The sequence below is a fragment of the Cydia splendana genome, chromosome 3 (genome assembly GCF_910591565.1).
Source record: "Cydia splendana chromosome 3, ilCydSple1.2, whole genome shotgun sequence".
Classification (NCBI taxonomy): Eukaryota; Metazoa; Arthropoda; class Insecta; order Lepidoptera; family Tortricidae; genus Cydia; species Cydia splendana.
The window spans coordinates 4,170,262-4,193,400 of NC_085962.1; the positions used below are offsets into that span (position 1 = coordinate 4,170,262).

At 41.6% G+C, this 23,139-nt stretch overlaps 1 protein-coding gene across 6 annotated transcripts in view; it reads right to left on the reverse strand.

The window, feature by feature from the left end:
* Positions 1-2,804: 2,804 nt before the first annotated feature.
* LOC134806385 (SH3 and multiple ankyrin repeat domains protein 2) overlaps positions 2,805-23,139 on the reverse strand; it is a 215,604-nt gene continuing 195,269 nt past the window's right edge. Inside the window, exons 5-24 of one of the 6 annotated variants that reach the window (XM_063779633.1) lie at positions 22,149-22,468; positions 21,559-21,753; positions 21,058-21,124; positions 19,363-19,608; positions 18,342-18,506; positions 14,662-14,783; positions 13,506-13,606; positions 12,415-12,619; positions 11,459-11,567; positions 10,610-10,714; positions 10,002-10,094; positions 9,040-9,126; positions 8,725-8,854; positions 8,427-8,550; positions 8,138-8,249; positions 7,670-7,818; positions 7,131-7,241; positions 6,560-6,675; positions 5,441-5,526; positions 3,293-3,429 (exon numbers count right to left, since the gene is read on the reverse strand). In XM_063779633.1, coding sequence (XP_063635703.1) covers positions 5,472-5,526; positions 6,560-6,675; positions 7,131-7,241; positions 7,670-7,818; positions 8,138-8,249; positions 8,427-8,550; positions 8,725-8,854; positions 9,040-9,126; positions 10,002-10,094; positions 10,610-10,714; positions 11,459-11,567; positions 12,415-12,619; positions 13,506-13,606; positions 14,662-14,783; positions 18,342-18,506; positions 19,363-19,608; positions 21,058-21,124; positions 21,559-21,753; positions 22,149-22,468 — 2,612 coding nt within the window. In that variant the 3' untranslated portion in view covers positions 3,293-3,429; positions 5,441-5,471. Of the gene's footprint in view, positions 3,430-5,440; positions 5,527-6,559; positions 6,676-7,130; positions 7,242-7,669; positions 7,819-8,137; positions 8,250-8,426; positions 8,551-8,724; positions 8,855-9,039; positions 9,127-10,001; positions 10,095-10,609; positions 10,715-11,458; positions 11,568-12,414; positions 12,620-13,505; positions 13,607-14,661; positions 14,784-18,341; positions 18,507-19,362; positions 19,609-21,057; positions 21,125-21,558; positions 21,754-22,148; positions 22,469-23,139 lie in introns of all 6 variants that reach the window. The other 5 variants (XM_063779629.1, XM_063779634.1, XM_063779631.1 and 2 more) reach the window with 5 other exon arrangements.

Below are 23,139 nucleotides of genomic sequence, written 5' to 3' on the forward strand. Positions count from 1 at the left end.
GAACGTGAAACGAAACTTGACAACGCAATATAAACTCTGCTCGATTAACATAAAGCTCTTTTTAGCTGCACATATTGCACTAAATTATTAGGCAGTATTTAAGAACGTCGTTTTCTCGTTTACAAATATAAGGCAGACGAATAGTTTCGACATCGTAATTGCATAAAATAAGGCTAAGAAATTGCACATTAGTTTTTCTTATTAAGAAAATTTTTCTATGTCAGTTTTATATTTGTAAAGAGATACGCCATGACTATTTGTAGGCGAAGTTATAGGAAACATAAACACATGTAGAAACACTCATTGGTGTTACATCTCGATGTGCCGCCACAACATCTGTGCGGCCGACTATAACACACACTATGCCTAAATCCATCCCGCACCTTTTCCACTCCATATTGATTTAACAATTTAAGTATGTATTAATAATATGAAGAACATTTGACTTCGCGTTACAATGTAGGTATGTGGTGAGCTTTTTAGTTTTTTTTTTTTATAACTAGTCTTAGAAAATTCCATGACGATAGGGTAAATTACTAAATTACTGCAATGTTCTGCCGCCAGAGTGCAGCACTGGCACAAACCGTAAACCACAGAGATATACTATGCCATAAACAGTTTTTGACAAGTTTTCACAGATTATTTGTTACAAAAGTTTGTGCTAGTAGCGCCCCCTACGCAGAGTTTTATATGTACATAATATTGTTGTTGTCTTGAAGTGGAATAGGTGCCTAGGTTCGTAGAGGTTATATCTACAGATATCTAAACGGGTTCGTTACAAAATATACAATAATGGAACGGATGGAACTACGTCGGGGGCAAGCGGCGAGCAAGCACCCACACATGCTGTCAAAAGAGCAGACTAGCCGTGGATATAATATGTTGCATATTATAATACATCATATGTTGTAGAATATAATAATATATGTTGGACGCAGGCGGGGAGCCAGGCCGGACGAATAGAATCAAGTCTGTTCCCACTCATTTATAATAAAATTGTTCTATTAGAACTAGATGGGATTTTTTTTATTCTCAGTAGTTCTTTTAGACGGTCAAACTAAATTAAAGTAACCGGGGAAGCTGTAGTCCCTATTTCCGTACTAGTAATGTTAAAAGAGCATCATCTAAACGGCTTATAAGAAATAATCTCACTATCATAACCAAAGGATATATTTGTCCTTAGAACTACTGGAAAAAATCGAACTAGTTCTGACAATTAGAACTAGTGAGAAAAGACTTACATATAATTTTTTAATAATGTCGTTTCATATTAACACAGCGCGGTTTATATTATTTTAAAATATACGAATATATTCATAAATATCATGTTTATTTTATAAATATTTATATTCTCAGCTGGCCGGATATCATTGTTTAAATAATTTCGCTAGTCCACTCTTTTAAACTTAAGGATTAGCTCTCGTTAAATATTTACAGTAATATATATAAAAATACTTTTAAAATCATAGACACGATGGCACTTGGTTGTAATGTTAAGAAGGCTAGGAAATAAATATACAAATAAAACTATACTGAAAATCGTAATTCAAGTTCAAAAAAAGTAAGACAATGTTGCCACTTTTTACTAGCGCGTCTTGTATTTATGTAAAAATAAGTAAATAAAAGTATTTTTTCTAATTGTAGGAGTAAAATTACCAATAAATAAATTATCTTAGCGTGTTTAATTGTTTATTTATAAAAAGGAATTTATTATTTTATAAACAAATTATTGCAGTGGCAACATTGTCTTACTTTTTTGGTCTTGAATTACGATTTTCAGTTTAATGTACAGAATACGAACCGTAATTTCAAATTTGACACGTCGGAGGATTAAGAATAAAGATAACAATGAAATAAAACCGATTTATATATAAACATTGAAATTTTACACCTACTGGTTAATAATAAGGGAATGTATAAAAATTAGTTTCAACTATAGGTATCAATGTAACTCCTCAACAATAAATACTATAATTCTTTGGTTTCATTTTAGTCGTTTGCTTACAAAAGGTCTGCTTACAATAACATTTCATTTGCAAAAGAATTTATGGATAAAGACTGCGCGCGTTGCGTGCGACTATACGTACCTACGTATGTAAGTTGAAATACAATTATGTATAGGTACATACTTAGGTGAATATCATTTCAACTTTGCGTTTTAAATACGAAATGATTTCCTTACACTGATACAAAGATTGCGACGAGAAACCTTGCATTTGGCACTATAAGACTCAATGTGAGCTCGATCGACGGTCCTATCGTACTACCGAGGCTACCCTACACCGCTATACCTGTAGTGCCGAGAGCCTACGAAGGTAAGATTAGAAATACTCTCGAACGTCTATTCATAAGATTTGTTGGTCGCACCATACCAGACTAGTTGCAGTTCTAACCATCATTATGGTCTCATCCTAAAACGCGACCAGCAGGAAAGATATTGTTACATCTCGTCTGGTGTGCTACGATGCCTGGGCCTACACAAAACTTTAGGGCCGTACACACAGTCGGAGTAAAGATGCTCCATCCATTAGACAGGAGGCTCGTACATAGAAAATCCCAAGACAAAACCTTTAACTAGATTTATGTCTTTAATCTCGCGTCACTGTTTTAAGGGGTTAAAAAACTTAGGTCCGTCAAAATCGGCACGGTTAAGGGCCAGTTGCACCAACCACATTTGACAGACTGATCAACGTCAGCCGGCGCGCCCCGGCGCTTTACTATGAAACTTTCCATACATAAAAATTTAACGAACTCTTTAACGCTTTAACGATATACGAACAGTTTGGTGCAACTGACCCTAAATCCGCCCGGGATTAACTAAACGAGGCCACGTCCGACAAGAAGCACCCTCCCGTCGGCGTCTACTCCTGCGCCCGCTTGGGCACGGCGGCGACGACGCGCACTCGGTCGCTGAACTGCGGCGGCGGCGCCAGCACGGGCGCGGAGTCGGGCGGGCCGGCCGGCTCCTCGGGCGGCGGCGGCAGCTCGGCCAGCGACACCGCCGCGCGAGTGCGCCGCCCCGGCGCCTTCTCCGGGTCCACGCCCAGCCGCTCCGCCGCCGACTTGCCTCGACCTATAGTGCCGCGTAATAACGCTGCCGTGGCTCGCTTGCGCGTCAGCGAGTTGTGCCGCTGCATGGCCGGCGGCGTCGCCAGGCTCTCCGACGAGCTGTGCACCGGCTCCGTGCTGATCACGTCGTTCGACGATTTCACCTGAACGGAGCTGCAGAACGACACCTTGTCGCGTCGCGGCGGCTTCGCCTGCGCCTCCTGGTCGGACGACACGCCGGACGAGGAGTTGTCGCCGTCGTCGCGCTCGGCCGACAGCTCATCGCCGCACGACTTGGACGACTTCAGCCGCGTCCGGATCTTCTGGATCTCGTCCACTGAGAACGAGTGCTGCATAGAGCTGGAGCCTGAACTGCTTCCGCTGAAATTAAAAAAAGGGTATGAAATTCTCTTGTTTCTGGCATCACTTTTGACCCCCCTTCAAAAGCCCCCCTTGATTCTAGCGGCCCACTACACAAGGGAAATTGGCAATCGAATTTGAATCAACGGTACCTATTAGAAAATAGAGTTGAATTTGTTTTGTATTAAAAGCGAACGAAACAAAATAAAAGCAACACTGTTCCATTTCATTAAGATTTAAATTTCATTGGAGGTAATCTGTACTAGTATTAGTACATCGCACCCCAAGAAGCTATGATGATATGATTTAAATGAGATTTGAAAAGATACAAATCTTTATGGCCCCCAATAGGGCGCCGAATGTTTATTAATCTATGTGCTTTTTACCGAAACTCAAAGCAATCGATTTATCTAATAGGTATTCACCAACTCATAAACAAGACGAGGTACCGGTGCACAAATGAATCAGTTTTATTAAAATATTACCTTTTTAGTACAGAAAATCTAAATAAATGGGAAACGGACCCAGTTGTGATTCAGGTGAGAAAAACCAAGCATGACGCGGTAACAAAATAGAATATTTTTTCTTCTTTTCTGACGGGTGAGTGAAATCCTGTTGTACAAGTATACCGGTGGATACTCGTAAGTTTCAAATCTCTTATACCTACTCTGGCATTGGATCTTAAGTCTGAAGAGAGAGTTACTGAGATACCTAATTTTATTTATTTTTAATTTTTATCGTAAATGTATGGATCGATGTTGTATGGAATAAATGATATATTATTATTATTTGTATGTCTTTCCATATCTCGCGACCATGGGAGGAATGCGTGGGGCCGAAGCCAACAGCACAGAGGCCCTTTAAGACAAGTTTGATGTTATGTAATATGTAATATGTAACGGGTACAAATAGATACCCGTAAATCGGTCCCAGCTGGCATAGGTAAATGCAGTGGAGAAGAGAAGTGCCGGTTATGGTGTTGAAGTTATTGCCGAGAGGTCCGCGCACCTGCCATAACAATGTTTCTACACGTTATCGAGGCAGGTGGTGACTCGCCACTACCTAGGTGGGCCCCTGAAACTGTCGTCGTAAGGACGACCAGGAGCAACACTGGTGTAAGCGGCTCAGGGGTGTCGAGAGGTGTGCGCCGCTTTCTACCCAGTGGCTGTTATAACAGCCACTGTGCCAGCTCTAGCGACTCCTCTCTGGACGACTCCACTACTACTACACACTCCACTGGAGCACTCGGGTCCGTGGGGTCGTTACTCCCCAACAGCTCGCCACAAGCTGCCCTGCGGGCTTATTATTATTATTATTTGTAACTCCATTTTGGATTTGACAGGCCTATAAATCCCGGTCTTTTGATATGCTTGCGTGGAGATGTAGATCCAACATGTAGAGGACCCTTGGAGAGCTAATGTCATGTAGAACGCCTGCTGGAACCCGTTTATTATTATAATTTTACTCAAGGCCATATAAATTAATAAAAGATAAACAGACAAGACAAGAAAAGGAGTTAAGTACAGTCAAGTGTAAACATATGGGTCCACGCAACTTACTCAATAATATGTCCGATAGCTCTTGATTCGCCGTCATAATAACGTATAGGACATAAACATATTTTTGAGCAACTTGTGTGCAAATTTTAAGACTTGAATGTACAGTACATACACATATTACAGAAAGCCTCAGTTTCACTTCTCGACAGACTCCGCAACCCACACTGGGCGAACTCATGCCATAGTATATTTCCCATAAAGTAGAAAATAGGACAGGAAAATTTTGGACGACATTATAAATGGGTGGAAAATGGATGGTCCACTAACTGAAATATAAGAAGAAATTCCTACAAAAATGCGTAAACCGTGGTGATGTTGCAATATAGTTTATATTCGTATGACTGTAATTATAGAACGACTACTTATAGGTCTGGCTACTGTAATTATAGGACAAAAGGATGATAAACAATTTAGGTGATACATGAACACAAAAGCATTTCCCCAAAACACAAATAAAAACAAATAAAATATACCTTGTGTGAATTTGCTATTAGAATTCGAATACTATAGATATGAGTTTTCCCCATCGATTTCATAGATTGTAGCGTATATTGGTGTCCTGAAATTGTAAATAAGAAATATTGTTTTCTTTCTAAATGTTGAAAATAAAAATTTAGCAGCGTCATGAGTGTCATGACTCAGAAATATATAACTTTTATGCAAATCGCACATAGGTACCTCATACCTACCAACAGATGTAGTGCATAATTATTTTCAATCGTATTTTACAGATGTCTGTAGTAGAATTTTCATGTGCGAAATGTTAGTTGCAGGGAGGTAGTAACAACAGTTAGTTAGTATTTCAACCCATTAACTGTCCAAAAGTTACCTGTTTGCTTGGAATTAAACTAAGAACAACTAATAGATATTACTATAATATGACTATGTAAATTAATATGACTTGGAACTACGGTAGCCGTTTAAGAAGTGTAATGCCCTTACGGTAGATGTCGCTAGGCGCCTAGGAGGTCGCGGGTTCAAACCCCGACTCGTACCAATGAGTTTTTCGGAACTTATGTACGAAATATCAATGATATTTACCAGTCGGTGAAGGAAACCATCGTGAGGAAACCGGACTAATCCCAATAAGGTCTAGTTTACCCTCTGGGTTGGAAGGTCAGATGGCAGGCGCTTTCGTAAAAACTGGTGCCGACGCCTGGGATTAGTTGCCAAGCGGACCCCAGGCTCCCATGAGCCGTGGCAAAATGCCGGGACAACGCGAGGAAGATGATTCATTCCATTCGTGCCAGCTCTTGTGAGTCGCCATCAGATATATCGGAGCGGCCAAGGTGTTCACAATATCTGAACACGCACTCTAAAGATCGGTTTTCCTAGGATAGCGGTGCCGTCATATAGCGGCCGTCTCCATACTAAATAATACGGCTAAATATGGATGTCGTAGTATTTGTATGGAGACGGCCGCTATATGACGGCACCGCTATCCTAGGAAACCAGAGCATAACGCCTTGACAATAAAAACGTGTTCAGATATTTGGGAGCGCCTTGACCGCTCCTATAAATCTGATGGCGACTGTATAGTGTATATACCTATATGTATATATTATTTAACGACAGTGTATATATGTATTTACCTGGCGTTGCTGTTGGCGCTGGTCTCGGCGGGGGGCTCCTTGGGCTTCGGCGCGTCGTCGTCCGACTCCGACATGCTGTAGTCCGGCTCCGGGATCGGCGGCGCTGGCGTCGAGTTCTGCAACACGCCATATCGGAAATAAGTCAGGTTGAACATTAAAATGGCGAAGTCCTTTCGAGATTTTTTAGGGTTTCCAACCATATCCAAAGGGTAAAACGGAACCCTATTACTAATTAGGGTTCCGTACCCAAAGGGTAAAAACGGGACCCTATTACTAAGACTTTAGTGTCCGTCTGTCTGTCACCAGGCCTCATGTCTCATTGAAATTTTCACAGATGATGTATTTCTGTTGCCGCTATAATAACAAATACTAAAAAGTACGGAACCGAGGAAAACCGAGCTTTATGCTCTGGTTTCCTAAGATAGCGGTGCCGTAATATAGCGGCCGTCTCCATACAAAATACTACGACATCCATCCATATTTAGCCGTATAATTTTTTATGGAGACGGCCGCTATATGACGGCACCGCTATCCTAGGAAAACCGAGCTTTAGTGGTATATGAGCCGGTACCTGCCGCACGACGCCGTGCGCGTTGAACGGCTGCGCGTAGTGCGCCGCCTCCTCGGCCGAGTGCGCGCGCGCCGGGCCCGCCCACGACCGCAGCGACGCCGACTTGCGCACCTGCATACAAGTTCGTATTATTTTCGTATGTATCAGGGGACGTCAGCCAGCGAGGCGGATGTCGTATCAAAAGTTTATACAAATATAGATACAAAGTAAACAGACGCGTGCGCTTTCGATTTTCAACATTCAGATCTAAGTAAAGCGTTAGACAGAAGTATCCTTAAGGTGTAAATTGAATGGATGCTTGAGCGGCGGCGAGCATCAAGGTTTCAATGTGAAACAAAAAGCTCGATGCTACGTTTACCACTGAGCCTGAAAACATGGCCAGTTTGAGCGTGAAAACCGTGAAATGAGGGGCCGAGGAAGCGAGAGTGTGCCTTGCGGCCGGATATCAGGCGCAGGGGCTCGGAGGGCAAATACTTCAGTATTCGCGCGAGTAGCTTCAAATCTTGTTATGGGCTTAACGCATGACTAAATGAACTGACCGTGTTGGGCGCGGCCTGGCGGTAGGCGACGGGCCCCAGGTCGCGCGGGGAGGCGTAGAGCTTGGCGCTGGCGGAGGGGCGGAACGACGACGCCGGCGCGCCCGGCGGCGGCGGCGGCGGGTGCGCCGGCGGCGGCGCGCGACCCGGACCTGGACACGGAAATTATTACCATTATTCTAATATACTTTGTGTTTCATAATAATAATACCATAATAATCAGGTTACCGCTAATGGAGGTTTATTTTTAAATATAAATGAGATTAAATGAAAGAAGGTTAAAATTCGTGAGAGAACACCTAAAATTTCCTGTCACTATTTTTTCTAATCCATTTATTGCATTGCCGGTCCCCGAATTATAACGCCAAGAGGAAACTTATAATTAGTATCAAAATGCGATTTTAATTATCAATCCTATATAACCTATAGACCACTGGTCGGCTAGGGCTAGAGGTTAAAGTTATGCCTTACCATGCACATCTTCGCTGGAGCGCGTACGCAGCGGTTGCGCGGTGTGCTCCGCCGCGAGGTCGGGCGTGGAGTGGAAATCGCGCCGCAGCGATCCCTGCGATTTGATCAGCAGCTGAAATGGACATCGGCATTCTGAATAGGTACTCTAGTAATTTATAACGTCGGACCTTACTCTGTGGGGTGAATATGTAAGTCATACTGAACATCTTTTACTATGGGACCTACCCCGAAAACACAAAAAAAATCTCGTTACATGGCGCCGCTGCAGACAAAATAATGGACAGCGTACCTTTCCGCGGCGCTTCATCTCCGCCACGGAGGCGTAAACACGGTTCGGTCGCGCCGGCGAGTACGGCGGTGACGCCGACCCGCCCTGGAACGCCGATCGCGTCATCATTGCGCTGTTGCCGCCGCTGCGGACAAAAATTATGGTCAACACATTGAACGATAAATTACAGTCCAAAATTCGAAAGAGTAATCTGACACTTGCGGTATTTCATGAGATTATCGTGTTATACTTAGTCAATTATGTGCAAAAGTCCTGACATCCTCAATTTCCTCAAAGAAAGGAGAAGAGAACAACTCACATGGTATCAGCATCAGCTTGTCTCTGGAACAACTCCTCTAACTCCGCCGCGGTGATGCGGCCGGACGCCGGACGCTGCCGGATGGACGCCGTGCGCGGCGCCACCGGCGTGCCGGATTGCGGTGTGCCGTCTGGAAAGCAATATTGAGGTTTTAAAGACCTTAACCTTGCCCGGTTATCTTTCCAATCTCAATATGAAAATTAGAGCTTAAAACTATTTTTATTTTATACATAAATCTTACAAAATTTCATAAAAATCAGAATAAGTAAATTTACTAAAGTTATCCTTCTGAACATTATTTGTAGTAAAACTCACTGTTACTGTGTTGCACCGACTCCGCCGACGAGGATTTGCCAGCCACGCTGAGGGGCTCGCAGTTCTCTTCCTTCTCGCCGCCATTTTCTGCAAGTTCATAAATTTACATGGTTATGATTGCATTGTGTTTTCATTTCTACCTTTACCCTTCGTATGCCTTTGTCAAAAATTTGCTAGTAATTAATAACATTGAAATTGTAAAATACAGTCAAAATTATGTGGGACGTAGGTATACGGGACAAGGCATACGAAAGGTGTTAGAGAGACGTAGGCACACTCAGCTTCAAGAGTAGCGTTCTTTACCAGCTTAACAAAAAGAGATATACATATGTCTCTATATGTAGTACAATAAAAGTGTGGCAGACAGTATTGAACGCGATGTTTCATCCGCTCCTGTTGATGCCGGCTGTACCAGTTACGAGTAATATGTAGTTAGGTTTTTTACCAGTAAGTTTTTGGAACTATTATTATTCTTACTTCTATGTAACTGTAGTGGTATCAGCAATCGTCAATCTTGTAGTTGGCTGTACTTGTAATCGGGCGGAAAAAAGAACCTTAATATCAAAATCCATGACATGTTATCGTGTGTCTCCTCAACTGAAGTTAAGAGGGCCTAACGCCAACATCGAAAAATATAAATTCGTTTTCTTCGATCATATTGTCAAACTTAAAAGGCGGATTCGACACCTTGGAAAACACTTGTTAAAAAATAAATGAATTTTGTATTTTTTTTTAATAAGTATGTTTGGATGTTGGCGGGAGGCTCTCCGGTGCCGATAGGTACAGTCAGCAGCAGAAGTTGCTAAGCGGGCCAGGTGTTCAAAATGATGTTGACGCGACTTTATTGTTAAGAGAATAAGAGCGTGCCAAGGTAATTTTGAACACCTTACCCGCTTAGGAACTTTTGCTGCTTACTGTACCTATGGCGCAGCAACAGCATGCAGATAGAGTGGTATAGTTACCGAGGCCGGCCACCATGGACTTGGCGCGCGCGCGGCCCACGCTGAGCGTGGTGCGCGGGTCGCGCCGCGGCGGCGCCGGCGCGGGGCTGCGCCCTGCCCAGACAACCAACGTCACTTACAATCTTTATTTTCTGCTTATTTCTATATAGTGTACGTTGATGGAAGCATACACGGTGTCACGTTCAGAACGTATCAGACGACAGCCAATAACAGACGATCTTAAGAGCTACTGATTACTGATTTGAAGCCCAATATATTTTTTTTTACATTCTTGACCTTTTAAAAGTGTTCTCTAAGAATCTATTTTATATAAACACACATTGACTTTTTACTATTGAGAAAGAATCATCGCTTCTGTGTTCCTGCTAAATCGTCCCATCGAGATGGGAAGAGGTTGAAAATTCGAAACAATTGGTTGGAGGGGCTCAAACTTATGGCGTTATACATAAACGTGTTACTGACCTGAATTAGGTAGCTATGATTCATTTTGCCTTTTGTATTTGTAAAAAAATGAAAAAATATAATTTAACTAAATAAAGCCCGTAAAGTTTTATGAATAAGGGGGTTAGGCATACACTATACACGGACGGTGTTCGGTATGTACATACCTCCGGCACCTTTCCTGGGCAGCGTGGCGGCGTACGGACGACCGGAGCTCGACAGCTGGCTTTGTGACTTGCTCGTTGGCACTGTGCATGTATTGAGTTCGTTGCCTGCAATATCACGGGAGGCACGGTTAATAGCGGTTATGCATTAAAATAAAAATAAATAAATATTAGGGACATCTTAGATAAATACATAGAAAACACCCATGACCCAAGAACAAATATTTGTGTTCATCACACAAATAAATCCCTGACCGAGATTCGAACCCAGGACCATCGTCTTCACAGGCAGGGTCACTAGGTACCCACTAGGCGAGACCGATCGTCAAAACATACATACATTTACATTTGAGATGCTTTTTGACTTTGATGGAAATTCAGAAGTTCCAATTCGGGATTTACCACCGAGCTATAGAACGCAGCATATTAGGAGTCATCACACTACGCTCTAAGACACATGCAATTAATGTAGCTCAGAACAGCCCAGTTGAAATGGAACTTGTGGGCAAAGATAGGTAATCTCGGCGTCGGCCCCACAACTCAATTAAGGGAAGCCAGTAGACCTCGTCGGCGATGGAAGGATAACTTGACAGTATGTAGCACAGAACCGGCACGAAGGGAATAAGGGGGAGGCCTTTGCTCAGCAGGCGAACACTATTGGGATAGTAACAATAATAACTTATAAATAAAAAGATATCCTGATCCAGCTAATGCGTCGATGTACCGCGCTATGATCGCTTGTTGCTCGCGCTATGAGCGGTTCAGTGTTCGCGTGCGAGAAAATTATTTAACAGATATGGACGCACATTCTGATTCCTTGTTCCTTTACAAGTGGTTTGTGACAGTACTAACCGTTAGTAGAATGCAACGAAGCGACGGTCATGGACACCAGGGCCCCTGAGCCGCGGATCAGCTCCACCACATGTTCGTGCGACGCGGCTGACACGTCTTCACCGTTTATCTGAAAAAGCCAATCAAAAATATCAAAAGAGTTCATTAGTTCGAAGATGTCTTAAATAAACTATGTTTTGTCCCCACCACAAGTGAAACTCCCCATTTAAGCTGCGTTTCCACCAGAGATGTGCAAGGATGGGTACCGAGGGATGTGCTAGTTAGGAACCGTTAGAATATCGTCCCCTAGAGCTGCGCTGAGCGCGGATAGGAAAGTGAAGTGATTCTATTGGTTCATAACAAACACATCCCTCGCTACGCATCCTCCCACATCTCTGATAAATTTTATGTCATCATCATCAGAATTTAAGAGCTATGCTCTTGTCGGTGGAGTAATCGCCACTCTTCTTTTTTCTGGGCCAGCCTTTTAACTCCCCCGTACGACACGACAGATACTCTATCTTTTATTTGGCTGAGATATGTGAGCCTGGGCCTTCCTCTGCGTCTTTTCCCCTCAATCTTGCCCTCCAGGATGTTTAAAAAGAATCTGTCGTGCCGTATCAGGTGGCCAACCATCTTGCCCCTTCTGTTAGCTACTGTGTCTAACAGGCATCTTTTCTCTCCTGCCATGCTCAGAACCTCCTCGTTCGTCTTCCTTTCTGTCCAGAAACAAACCTTTCTGGACAGAAATTTTATGTACAACAACAATAAGAAGGGCGCGATTAATTCTCTCTTCTAGCTAGATATATCATCCAGAAATCTAGGACATCGATCTGAAGAGTCTGAATTAATCGGTAGTAAGTAATTGATTTAATGAAAGTGTTAATTTAACTGTTGATCGGTCGTTCGTTTCACGGGAAATTAAACCGTTTCTTTAAAAGTAATTCCTTTAGTATCAGACGACGTAGGATAGTCACCGCGATCAGAAAGTCTCCCTTCTTGAGGCCCGCCCGGTCCGCCACGCCGCCCGCGTCCACGTCGTCCAGGTACTGCAGCCCGGGACAGCGCTCCGAGGGCCGCAGCTCCATGAGCGGCGACGACGCCTTGGCCCCGCGCAGCACGAAGCCGAAGCCCCGCCGAGCGCGGTGCAGCACCACTGTGCGCGTCTCCACGTTGCCATAACTGGAATTCAATGGGTGCATTTATTCATTTATCTCGTGGTGGATATTCGGAGGGTTCGGTAGCGATCTCAAAGGGATTGACGAGGAGCTTGTAAGGGTGGTATTCCTCTTGTCCAATGTGCACCTCTTATTAAGCAAAATGTGTGACGCAAATACACATTGGACCAAGATATTGGGCAGATGGAATACACACTAAAGGGCCTGTTGCACCAAACCGTCTGTCACCGTTAAAGCTCTCTCTACATTTTATTGCGTGGAAAGCTTCATAGTTATCTGTTGAGTGAAGACCCTAAATAGGTCCGAGCTCTGAGAGGCTCTGAAGGGTGTCAACCTTCGGCGGTCTCGCGGTTTTGGCTTGACAACCCGGGGTTGCGTCGTGGCCGTAATTTGTGTTCTAGTTGTAAGTTAAAGTTATAATTTACTATAATAAGTATTATATAGAACGCATTAATTGCAAGATAATAATTGTATTAGGTACATACCGATTTATAAATATGTTCAGATTAACCAGAAACACCATATCCAACATAATCTTCAGAGTTTTAGAAGCAATTATGTTTTTTAATTTAAAACCACCTATTATTCAAAATATTTTTTTGAATGTACAACACAGAGCCTCGCGCGGATAGGACTAAACCGCTTGTGCTAGAAAACCTATTCAAATGAGATCACCAATTGTATCGAAGACAATAATGCCTATTTACTATATTGTTTTGATGTTGTAGAATAAGCATCATTGAATACGATTATCAATTAATAACAGTATTGTTTACGCAATGGCGTGGAGTGAACTAATCCAGTTGTGGGCGAAGTCGCATCTGCGAGGACCTTTTCTTTCAATGCGTATTCCCAAGATGTACGATATGGAATATACGGTGAACACCTACGTTTTCTTTATCCTCGGTGCAGTGGCGCTGTACGTCTTGCTGAGAGGCATCTCCCGCCGTCCGTTCACTCGCGAGTGGTGGATGGGACCCGCTGGTAATGCCTGAAATTGGGGTTATTACTTTAATTTAAAAAATAAATGACAACATAACGTGATATTACGCATACATTTTTTTACAAAAGACTCAACATTTTTGAAATAAAATGCAAAATGCTTCGAACGTTCAAAGAATTTGAGTAGCGACAGGCGTGGCTCACTCCGCGATTTCGTCGCGTCGCTACAAGTAGGTAGGTACATGCGGCCCACACCAACTTTGGTGTCTAGCAGTAGTAGTTGCCGCGCACCGCTACGGAACGGACGCCTGCTCGCGCTTGCGCCACCTTACGGTCATATATGTCGTAATAGACGCGTTTTGTCAGAGAGTGAACCTTATGTCTAGGTACATAACTATTGTTTACTTTGTGGTAGCGTGCACTGATGCTACTCTCATACGTTTATGTTATTTAACATAGGCGGAGTGGGTGCCAATTATAAACGCCGGCAGTGTCGGCCTAAGAGAAGATGGCGGGAGGACCTGTACGGCTACCACCAGTTTTGACATTGACATAACGCTCACGTTTACGTAACTTACTTTCTATGCATCTCGCTCGTACTGGCATATTAGTGCAAGCGAGATGTACAAAACGTAAATTACGTAAACGTGAGCGTTATGTCAATGTCAAAACTGGTGGTAGCCGTACTGGACGCATTTCTCAGCAACTGGACGGATGCTGCAGTTAATCGGGAGGATTGGAAGTCTAGGGGGGAGGCCTTTGCCCAGCAGTGGGACACCTTATGGGCTCGTTAAAAAAAACATAGGCAACAATGACAAACTCGTATAAATATAAATAAATGACGCAGGAACAAATATCTGTGTCATCACACAAATAAATGCCCTTCCTGGGATTCGAACCCAGGACCATCGGCTTCACAGGCGTCGTATTGTTTATGGTTCTAAAATTGGTGATTCAATTGTGTACGTGTGGACGCTAGATGAGATCGGCGCCAATATTTTTCCTGATCAAATCGACCGATTTGATCAGGCCCGTCTGGATACCACTTAATGCTACACTCGTACGTTTATGTTGTTTAACATAGGCGACAATGACTCGTATTACCTGGTGCACGTTCTTGTTCTGCCGTAACCGCACTTCTTGTACACAGTGGGCGGGGAACAGCCCCGTGGCGCCGGTCGCGCGCAAGCAGCCCTCCAGGAACCCGTCGTCAGTCGCGCCGGTCACTGTCACACAAGCATTATTATTGTCATTACAAGTGTCTGTCTCTAATATCTTCTTCTTACTCGCGTTATCCCGGCATTTTGCCACGGCTCATCCGGGGTCCGCTTGACAACAAATTTTTACGAAAGCGACTGCCATCTGACCTTCCAAGAGGGGAAACTAGGCCTTATTGGGATTAGTCCGGTTTCCTCACGATGTTTTCCTTCACCGAAATGACTGACAAATATCAAATGAAATGATGATAGTTAGGGCGATTGTGCACTACAATGAATTTTACTGTCCGGCAGTCCGAGTTTTTACGGTCCGATATGGCACGCCATTAAATGTATATAGTAGCTTGTGCACTAGACGTAATTTTACCGTCCGACATGTTACTTTTCGCCATTCCGGACAGTTTTTTTTCCGGTCCGAGATGACAGCTATGAAAAACGTGTTTATGCTTGTGCACTGCGTCTGGAATTAGTATTATTCATGACTTGGCCGGGCGGGGGCGGGCTAGGGGGGGTGTGTGTTTCATGCTACTACGCCGCACCTGCGAGTAAAAAGACGGACAAGTGCACAAGCCAATCATCCGTTTTTTTCATGCCACTGCGCCGCACCTGCGAGTAAAAAGACGGACAAGTGCACAAGCCAATCATCCGTTTTTTTCATGCCATATCGGACCATGAAAACTCAGACTGCCGGACAGTAAAATTCATTGTAGTGCACAATCGCCCTTAGTCTCCAATATACGGTCACATAACACACGCGGCAGTCAAGTTCAATTAAAACTTGAAAAGGATCGCAATGGGGTTGGTCGGTTAAAGTATTTTATAAATGGCACCAGCATATGCTTTTATCTGTCGATCCTACTAACAGTGCCAATTTTTTTTCAGGCCTGCATGCTTCCCTTTAAGTTCAACCCCATAGAACAAAACTAGAGTCATAAAAACCTTTGACAGTTGCCAACCCCATTAAAACGGGAACTTCTCATTATTATAGACTCCGCCCATACTAAGTTTACACCGGCTTGGCAGTCACAATACATACATTACCCATAGGCGTAATCTGCACATTTACATTTATATTTGATTATCTAAAGAATTTGGAACCTAGATTTAGATTTCTATTTTTGTGGTCGGTGAAGTCAACAAGGCACATCCTTACCCCCTTATTTATAAACGCATATTACAAGCCTCAATTAGTTGATTTATGTTTTAGGGGTCATCCATTAATTACGTCACACGAATTTCAAGGTTTTTTTACCCCTCCCCCCCTCCTTGTCACACTTGGTCACATTTGGAAAACCCCTCCCCCCTGGTGTGACGTCACATTTTTTCAACGAAATCGGCAAATCGAATTAAGTATTATTAATTTTTTGTCAAACTATTAGTAAATTTATAACCCAAAACTGATTATGAAAAAAAATTAAACTAACAAAAACGAGTATCGTTCCGTATTTGTTTTTGAACTGTATAGTAAATAAAATGATTAAAATAAGATTTTGGTTACTGATGAAGTTAAAGTGACGTCACAAAGTTTGTGACTCCCCTCTCCCCCTTGTCACAACATGTCACATTTTCTTGACCCCCTCCCCCCCACCTAGACGTGTGATGTAATTAATGGATGACCCCTTATCCCGTTCTTACAAATACATACCTAAGAACGATTAATTATTACCAAATTGAGGCTTGTAATATGCGTTTATCAATAAGGGGGTAGACTTTCATTTTCACAATTGTTTTGTTGGCATAATTATATATCTAATAAACCTCTTGTTTTTCTTATTACACGGAGAAAACACTGGGAATTCGCTAGCATTACATTTATTTACTTATTAAGTGTGATTTTATGTTGGTCATATAAAGTTACGTCGTTATATTATTTATTTGATTGGTTACTTTTGATATTAGTTATATGTTTGAACACACATATTCCAATTAGTAATGAAAGTAATGAACGGAGCCCAAATTATTAATTTAATTTTATGATTGGCAATGTATCTGAATTTGTTAAAGTGAATGATTTATGTCCAGTAATGAATAATTAATGTACCTACAGTCGACTCTCGTTAATTCAAACCCGCGATAATTCGAACCTCTCTATAATTCGAAGTTATCACGAGTTCCCTAGAAAATCTCTTTATATTTCGAAATAATTCAATACATTTTTAAGCTCTTGGTAATTCGAACAAAAAAATCATAGCTACGTAACAAAACGACGCGTTAATTCGAACTCATAGGCGTCAAACACTCGACAATTCAAAGTTATCAGATTTCAGAGGTAAGTGTAAGGTTAGGTAAGACATTTTGACATAAGTTCAAGTTCATCGTTGCACGAGCATTTGTTATTGTAAAATCATTTCCGGCACTAGGTATTTCTGTTAAAAAAAAGTAATTGATCAGTCTCAGCAATGTGCTTTGAAGCAAACTAATATTACAGATTTCTTCCCAAAGACTAATAATTAATTTACATTATGTATGTGCATGTAAATTAAATAGCAGTTAATAAATCATTATTGACTATTACTCAATAATTCGAACTTTCATATTTTTTTCTCTCAAAAATTTCGAACTATTTGACATTTCAAACTCTCGATAATTCGTAATATTATAAAAGTCCCTTGAGTTTCGAATTAACGAGAGTCGACTGTACTTAGATTTAACCTTAGATCAAAAATATGTCTAAAGGGGTAGTTTCCAAAACACAACAATAATCATTCAGGTAAATATATATATATATATTCTCCCGTGATTGCAAAATTCAAAATTTTGGGATTCGTCGAATAACATGCGTAGGATTTTTGTGCCATTTAATATTATGCTATGGGTACCTAACCTACGTAACAGGATTGACGCAACATCTCTTCAAATTCATTTCACACTTTGATGAAAATTCTACATAAGTGGGGTGAAATTCAGATTGGTTTATATCACAAATCACTTCAACTATCAGATAGACTACGAGTAGGTAACTGATACAACATATACAGGATGGCTAAAAAATAACTGCATTCCCGTTGCCAGGGAGGTTTTGGCATTATACTGAGCAACTTTTACTATAGGACCAGCCCCGAAATCGCAAAAAAAATTTGGCTGATTCATACATTTTGGCTGGTCCATTCTCTATGGGAGGGTAAATTTTCTTTTCGCGATTTCGGGGTTGGTCCCATAGTAAAAGTTGCTCAGTATAATCCCAAAACCTCCCTGTGGCAATGGGGGTACAGTTATTTTTAGCCACCCTGTACCTATATTATAAGGCAACTCGTGCTCATTCGTGGTCCTATACTACATAAACAAGTGTGGGAGTGCGATGGCTTAATCCAATTGCGTTTACTTTTACGACAGGTATGTTTCAGTATAAAATGGTATCATTATTGAGGCGTAGTAGTACTTTACAAGTAAAATTACATCTATGTGGTGACTTCGTGCTCTTCGTAAACGCTTCCTAATGCTGTCTTTGTGTAGTCTGTCTGTGTTTGTGTTTCACGCGAAATAAAATAGCTACAAGCACATCAAACCGCACAAAAATCAACAGAAAAAAATTAGACACGTAAACAGTTTGTGTACCGCATAACGTACCTTCAACGATATCCCCCTGGTTGAGCCTGAGCTGCCCGGGCTGCTGCGGCTCGTAGGGCTGCAGGCAAACGGCCGTGGCGGCGCCCTGCAGCGAGCACGTGGTGTCCGAGTTGGTCCCCACGCCGCTCGAGTCCGAGATGATGTCGCTAACGTCCGCGCTCTTATCTGTAGACAGCGCGCGCATGGTAGCCGGGGAGCCAGGAAAATGACGGTTTGACGGTTTGAGCACGCGAATGACTATTTGAGCCCGACGGACGTTTAATACCCATTTTTACCAAACCAATTTTACTATTAGATACCCCAGGTTAGCCATCCGAGATGATAAACGTTTAATCTTTCAGGTCATGTTACACATTTATGACACCACTAAGGATCAAGCCTGCATTGCAGAGTGCATTAATTCTATTTATAGGGCTTGACTCACATTACCACCAGTTGCAAAAGCATTATTCGTTCGAATTAAATAAGCATTTACTGTCAAAACTGTTTTGTCTTATAACCTAGTGTATATTTGGACTAATGTCATCTTTTACTCGAAGAAACTTGGACTAAGTACGGAGTTTTTTTTAAATATTATTACCGCTTTTCTACAAGATCATCTCGTTCAAGAATCTCAAACACGACTGCGTCAGTTGTTGTATCACATTTAAAAACATTTGTGTCAATAACAGATAGGTACATTAATGTTAAAACAGTTGTTTAATCATTATATCATTAACGTGTCTAAACTTACCTACGCTAAGTCTATATCGGAAGGAAAGCTGAAAGCCGTGACTAAACAGTGAAGGCACATAGAACATGCAGATGAATGTGCATGGTGATGGTTGTCGTGTTTTGGGGTCAATGCTAATGGCCGACAATGTAAACAAGTCAAAGAATAAGAAGATTCATCACTTTTAAACTGGTTATTTAAAAGTGGCGAACCTTTTTATTTCGCGACTATGTTATTCCATTTAATTACTGTCAGTGGTTTACAGGTATAATTTTGTTTACAGTTTCGGCCATCAGAACCTGGTTTTACCTGTAAGTATGCTCGCGTCATCTTCGTGGCTCGGATGCGAGGCATCGCTGATACTGGACGAAGCGGAGGAGAATGGTCGTTCGAGGGAGCAGGGTGAGGCCACGGGTGGTCTCAGCATGGCCTCCAGCTCTGGGATCCTCGTAGACGAGGCCAGGGACGAGCGGTCTCCCGGCCAGCCGCCCGCCAGCCAGCCCCAGGCAGCGGAGCGGCGCCGCGGGTTATACCGAGGCGGGCCCCGGAACGGCACTGCAATGTTCCGTTAACCCAAACAACTAAAATGGTGCTTTGAACCAAACGAGGCGGGGGGGGGGGGGGGGGGGGAGTACCTCTTATAAATCAAATAGAGGTGAACGAAAAAAATTAACAAGTCGAAATTGTATTTTATGCCCGTATCATACTCGTAAATGGATTTACTATAACATTAATTTATTGTTCACTTATCTCATTTATAGGTAAATTATAAAGATGTTTTAAGCACATACTATGGATATTAGCCGAGGTCGGACAGGGTGAGCTATTTACCTTATAATTTGACATGTTACGTCATATTATATGGCAAATAGCTCATCCTTTCCGAACTCTGCATATTAGGTATGCTCAAAATTATACACGGGAACTGTTTAGGGTTACTTTTGCAAGTAAGTACTTTATCTATTCTTGATAAATGTGGTCAAGTAGGTACATATTACAATAATAGTGCTTTATGCTTATTGTTTGTTAGTTCTTGTGAACAACAAAAAGTTTTCATTGAATAAAATACAAATAAACGGGGATTGAGTGAACGTGTAAAAATAAACCGTGCTTTAAATTAAAAATATAAATACCCGCTACCGAATTATTATAGGTAAATACAAATAATATAACAATACATTATTAGTACCCATCATATACTTACCTACTAAATTATTAAATACCAATTTGTATTAATATGTATTGCGTGTACTTATAAAATAAAATTATGTATTTGTACATAATATTATGTCATTGTTACAACCATCACCATTATGACAATTGATGGATCTATATATAGAAAATATACATAGAATGGATGACTGCATGCAGTTAATATACTTCAAATATATCATATATTATATATTTAGTTATTTTCGCAAATGCGACAGCCAAAGCGTTAATTTAACATCTGAATCTATTCGAGTAATAAGTACGCTATTTTTTTATTAAGTAATTAATTAACAAATACTAGTTAAAATCTAAACAATAATAAATACACATATTACATTTAAATCATGATAAAGTAATATTTGTGATAAAATTAAGTCATAAAAGTTAAGCAATTAGTAAAACCAACTTTATATTAAAATAAATATTTATGTTTATAAACTATTCACACCAACAATTTTATGAAATTTTACGTATCTATATAGAATAAACAACTCTCTTTCGGGCACCTAGACCTTTGTGAAACTTTATCCTGCATAATCTAAATTCTAATCTGTTTTATTCTTCTGATATTAAAATGACCTTTCTATTGTCCCATTTATCCGCCAGATCTGTACAAACGTATAAAAACAACATTTAAGTAGTTATAAATAGTCCAATGGACTTGTCATTTTATTATCTAAGAATATTTTAAAAACAGGTCTTAATGGTGTCACAACAGAGCCGTTTATTCTTCGTAAGTTATTTATGAAGCGCCAGCAAAAGCCATGCGAATGCAATCGGAGAATCACTCACCAACTTCCTCGGCCCTGTACTTCTTGATGACCTCCGCCAGCTCAAGGTTTCCAGCTATCACGGCCACCTGGAATTGGCAATGGAACACGTTATAGACCGACCGCTTAAATGAGTCCTCGCCTGCGCGGTACGGGGGCGACGGGGAGGGACGACTAAGGGTGGCGGGCACCTTTAGTCGTCATTTAAGCGGTCGGTCAATAGTATATTCACGCATATTTAGTGTCAACATTTTTATTAGCCTATGTGTTCCACTGATGGGCAAAGGCCTCCCCCCCTTCCAACAGTGTCAACATAAATGGCCAAAATATAATCAAACAAGGAAGATTCTGTATGATTTGTTGAGTAAGTTGCGCATTCTAATAACAAACCTTTGCTTCCCATCGGGTGGTATTCCACCTGTCCAATTTCTTTGGACAGGTGTCTTTTTGTCGCTCCCGCGGAACTTCAGTCACCGTGCGCAGTGTGTGTGGGTGCGTGGGATGTGGTTGTATGTCTACTAACCTGGTAGGGTGTCTGGTTGGCGAAATTAAGCGCTTCCTTGTCGCACCCACGGAATAGCAGCTGACGTGCACAGGAATCCTGCGCGTTGACGGCGCACACGTGAAGTGGTGTGTTGCCGGACGCGTTGCGCCCGTTCATGTCGGCGCCGTAGAATAGAAGGTGGTCTAAGTGTTGCACTAGGCCGTTGCGACACGCCTGGAATGTTACGAGTTTTGTATTAGGTTTTATTTCTTGATACCGTAAACTCAGGTACCTAACTATAGTACCATACTACAACTATATGGTTCAGCTATTAAAGTTGATTATTAACGAGCCTTTATGATTTGTTCTCGTTACATTTATTTGATTTATTTTGGAGCTTAGATACCCTAATGCTTATTCTATATTACTCAACATTAATTTGAAAAATACTTATACATATATTATTTTACTGGAAATTGAATTTGGACAATAGTTGTAAGTTGTAGACTGAAGTTAATTGATTTTACGGTACCAAGTTATACGGATACCAACTCGAGCATTATTCAAGGCAATTTACAACCCCAGATCAATAACCCAGGCCATAGTTATATAACTTAAGTGATTGTCACCTGATGGACCTCCAGCCACCCCTGCAAGTCCGCAGCACCGATGGTCGCATGGTCATGTAGTAGCGTCTCGCAGAGCAGCGGATCCGTCTTGTTCGTCACCGACAGATATAGAGGCGTCAATCCTTTCCCATCTTTATAGTTAGGCGACGCTCCTAATTCTAGCAATGTCTTCACGGCTTCTAATGAGTTCTTTTCTACGGCTCTGTGCATGGCCGTGGAGCCGTCTTTCGTCCGGTAGTCGAGAAGCGCGCCGCCGTTGACGAGGGCTATCAGGACTTTTCCGGGGGATTTTAGGCCCGCTGCGATGGTTAGAGGGGTTTCTGGAACGAGTGAAAGCTTTTGTTAAATGACTGATAAAAGTTGATAACGTTGGATAGAATATTTGTCGTATTTAATAAGGTTAAGAATCATACGATTATTTTGTACCATACAGATGAAATGTTAACATACGCAACATACTAGTACATTACATATTATTTATATCTATTGTATGAAAAATCGGTACGCTGTACAATGAAACTCTTCAAACGACAAATATTATATGTGTAAGTAAAGTACCTAATTGGATAACGGACATTAAGGTAGAGTTATTTCATCTGAATATGAACATTGAACATGAACATTTAATCAGGCGTACATCGATAATACTCAACATAACCATAACTTCCAAAACAAATGGTTTATATTTAATTACACAAACGGGTCTACCGCGATATAATTTCATTGTTTTTACCTTTAATTCCGACGTTTCAGCTGAGTTGCACCAGTTGTGATCAATTGACCAACCAAAAACCCAGAATACCCCATTGTTTATTTTATCTTTAGCTCTTGGTATTGACATAACAAAATCAGCTATTATTTGAATACCAAAGTTATCAAGCGCCAAGACAAAGCACGAAATCGGTTGAAGATAAATTAAAGAATTTCCCAAACTTTCCATCATCAAAGTCGTCAGAGTTTGTCGAGCTCAAGCAATATCTCAGTAACACGG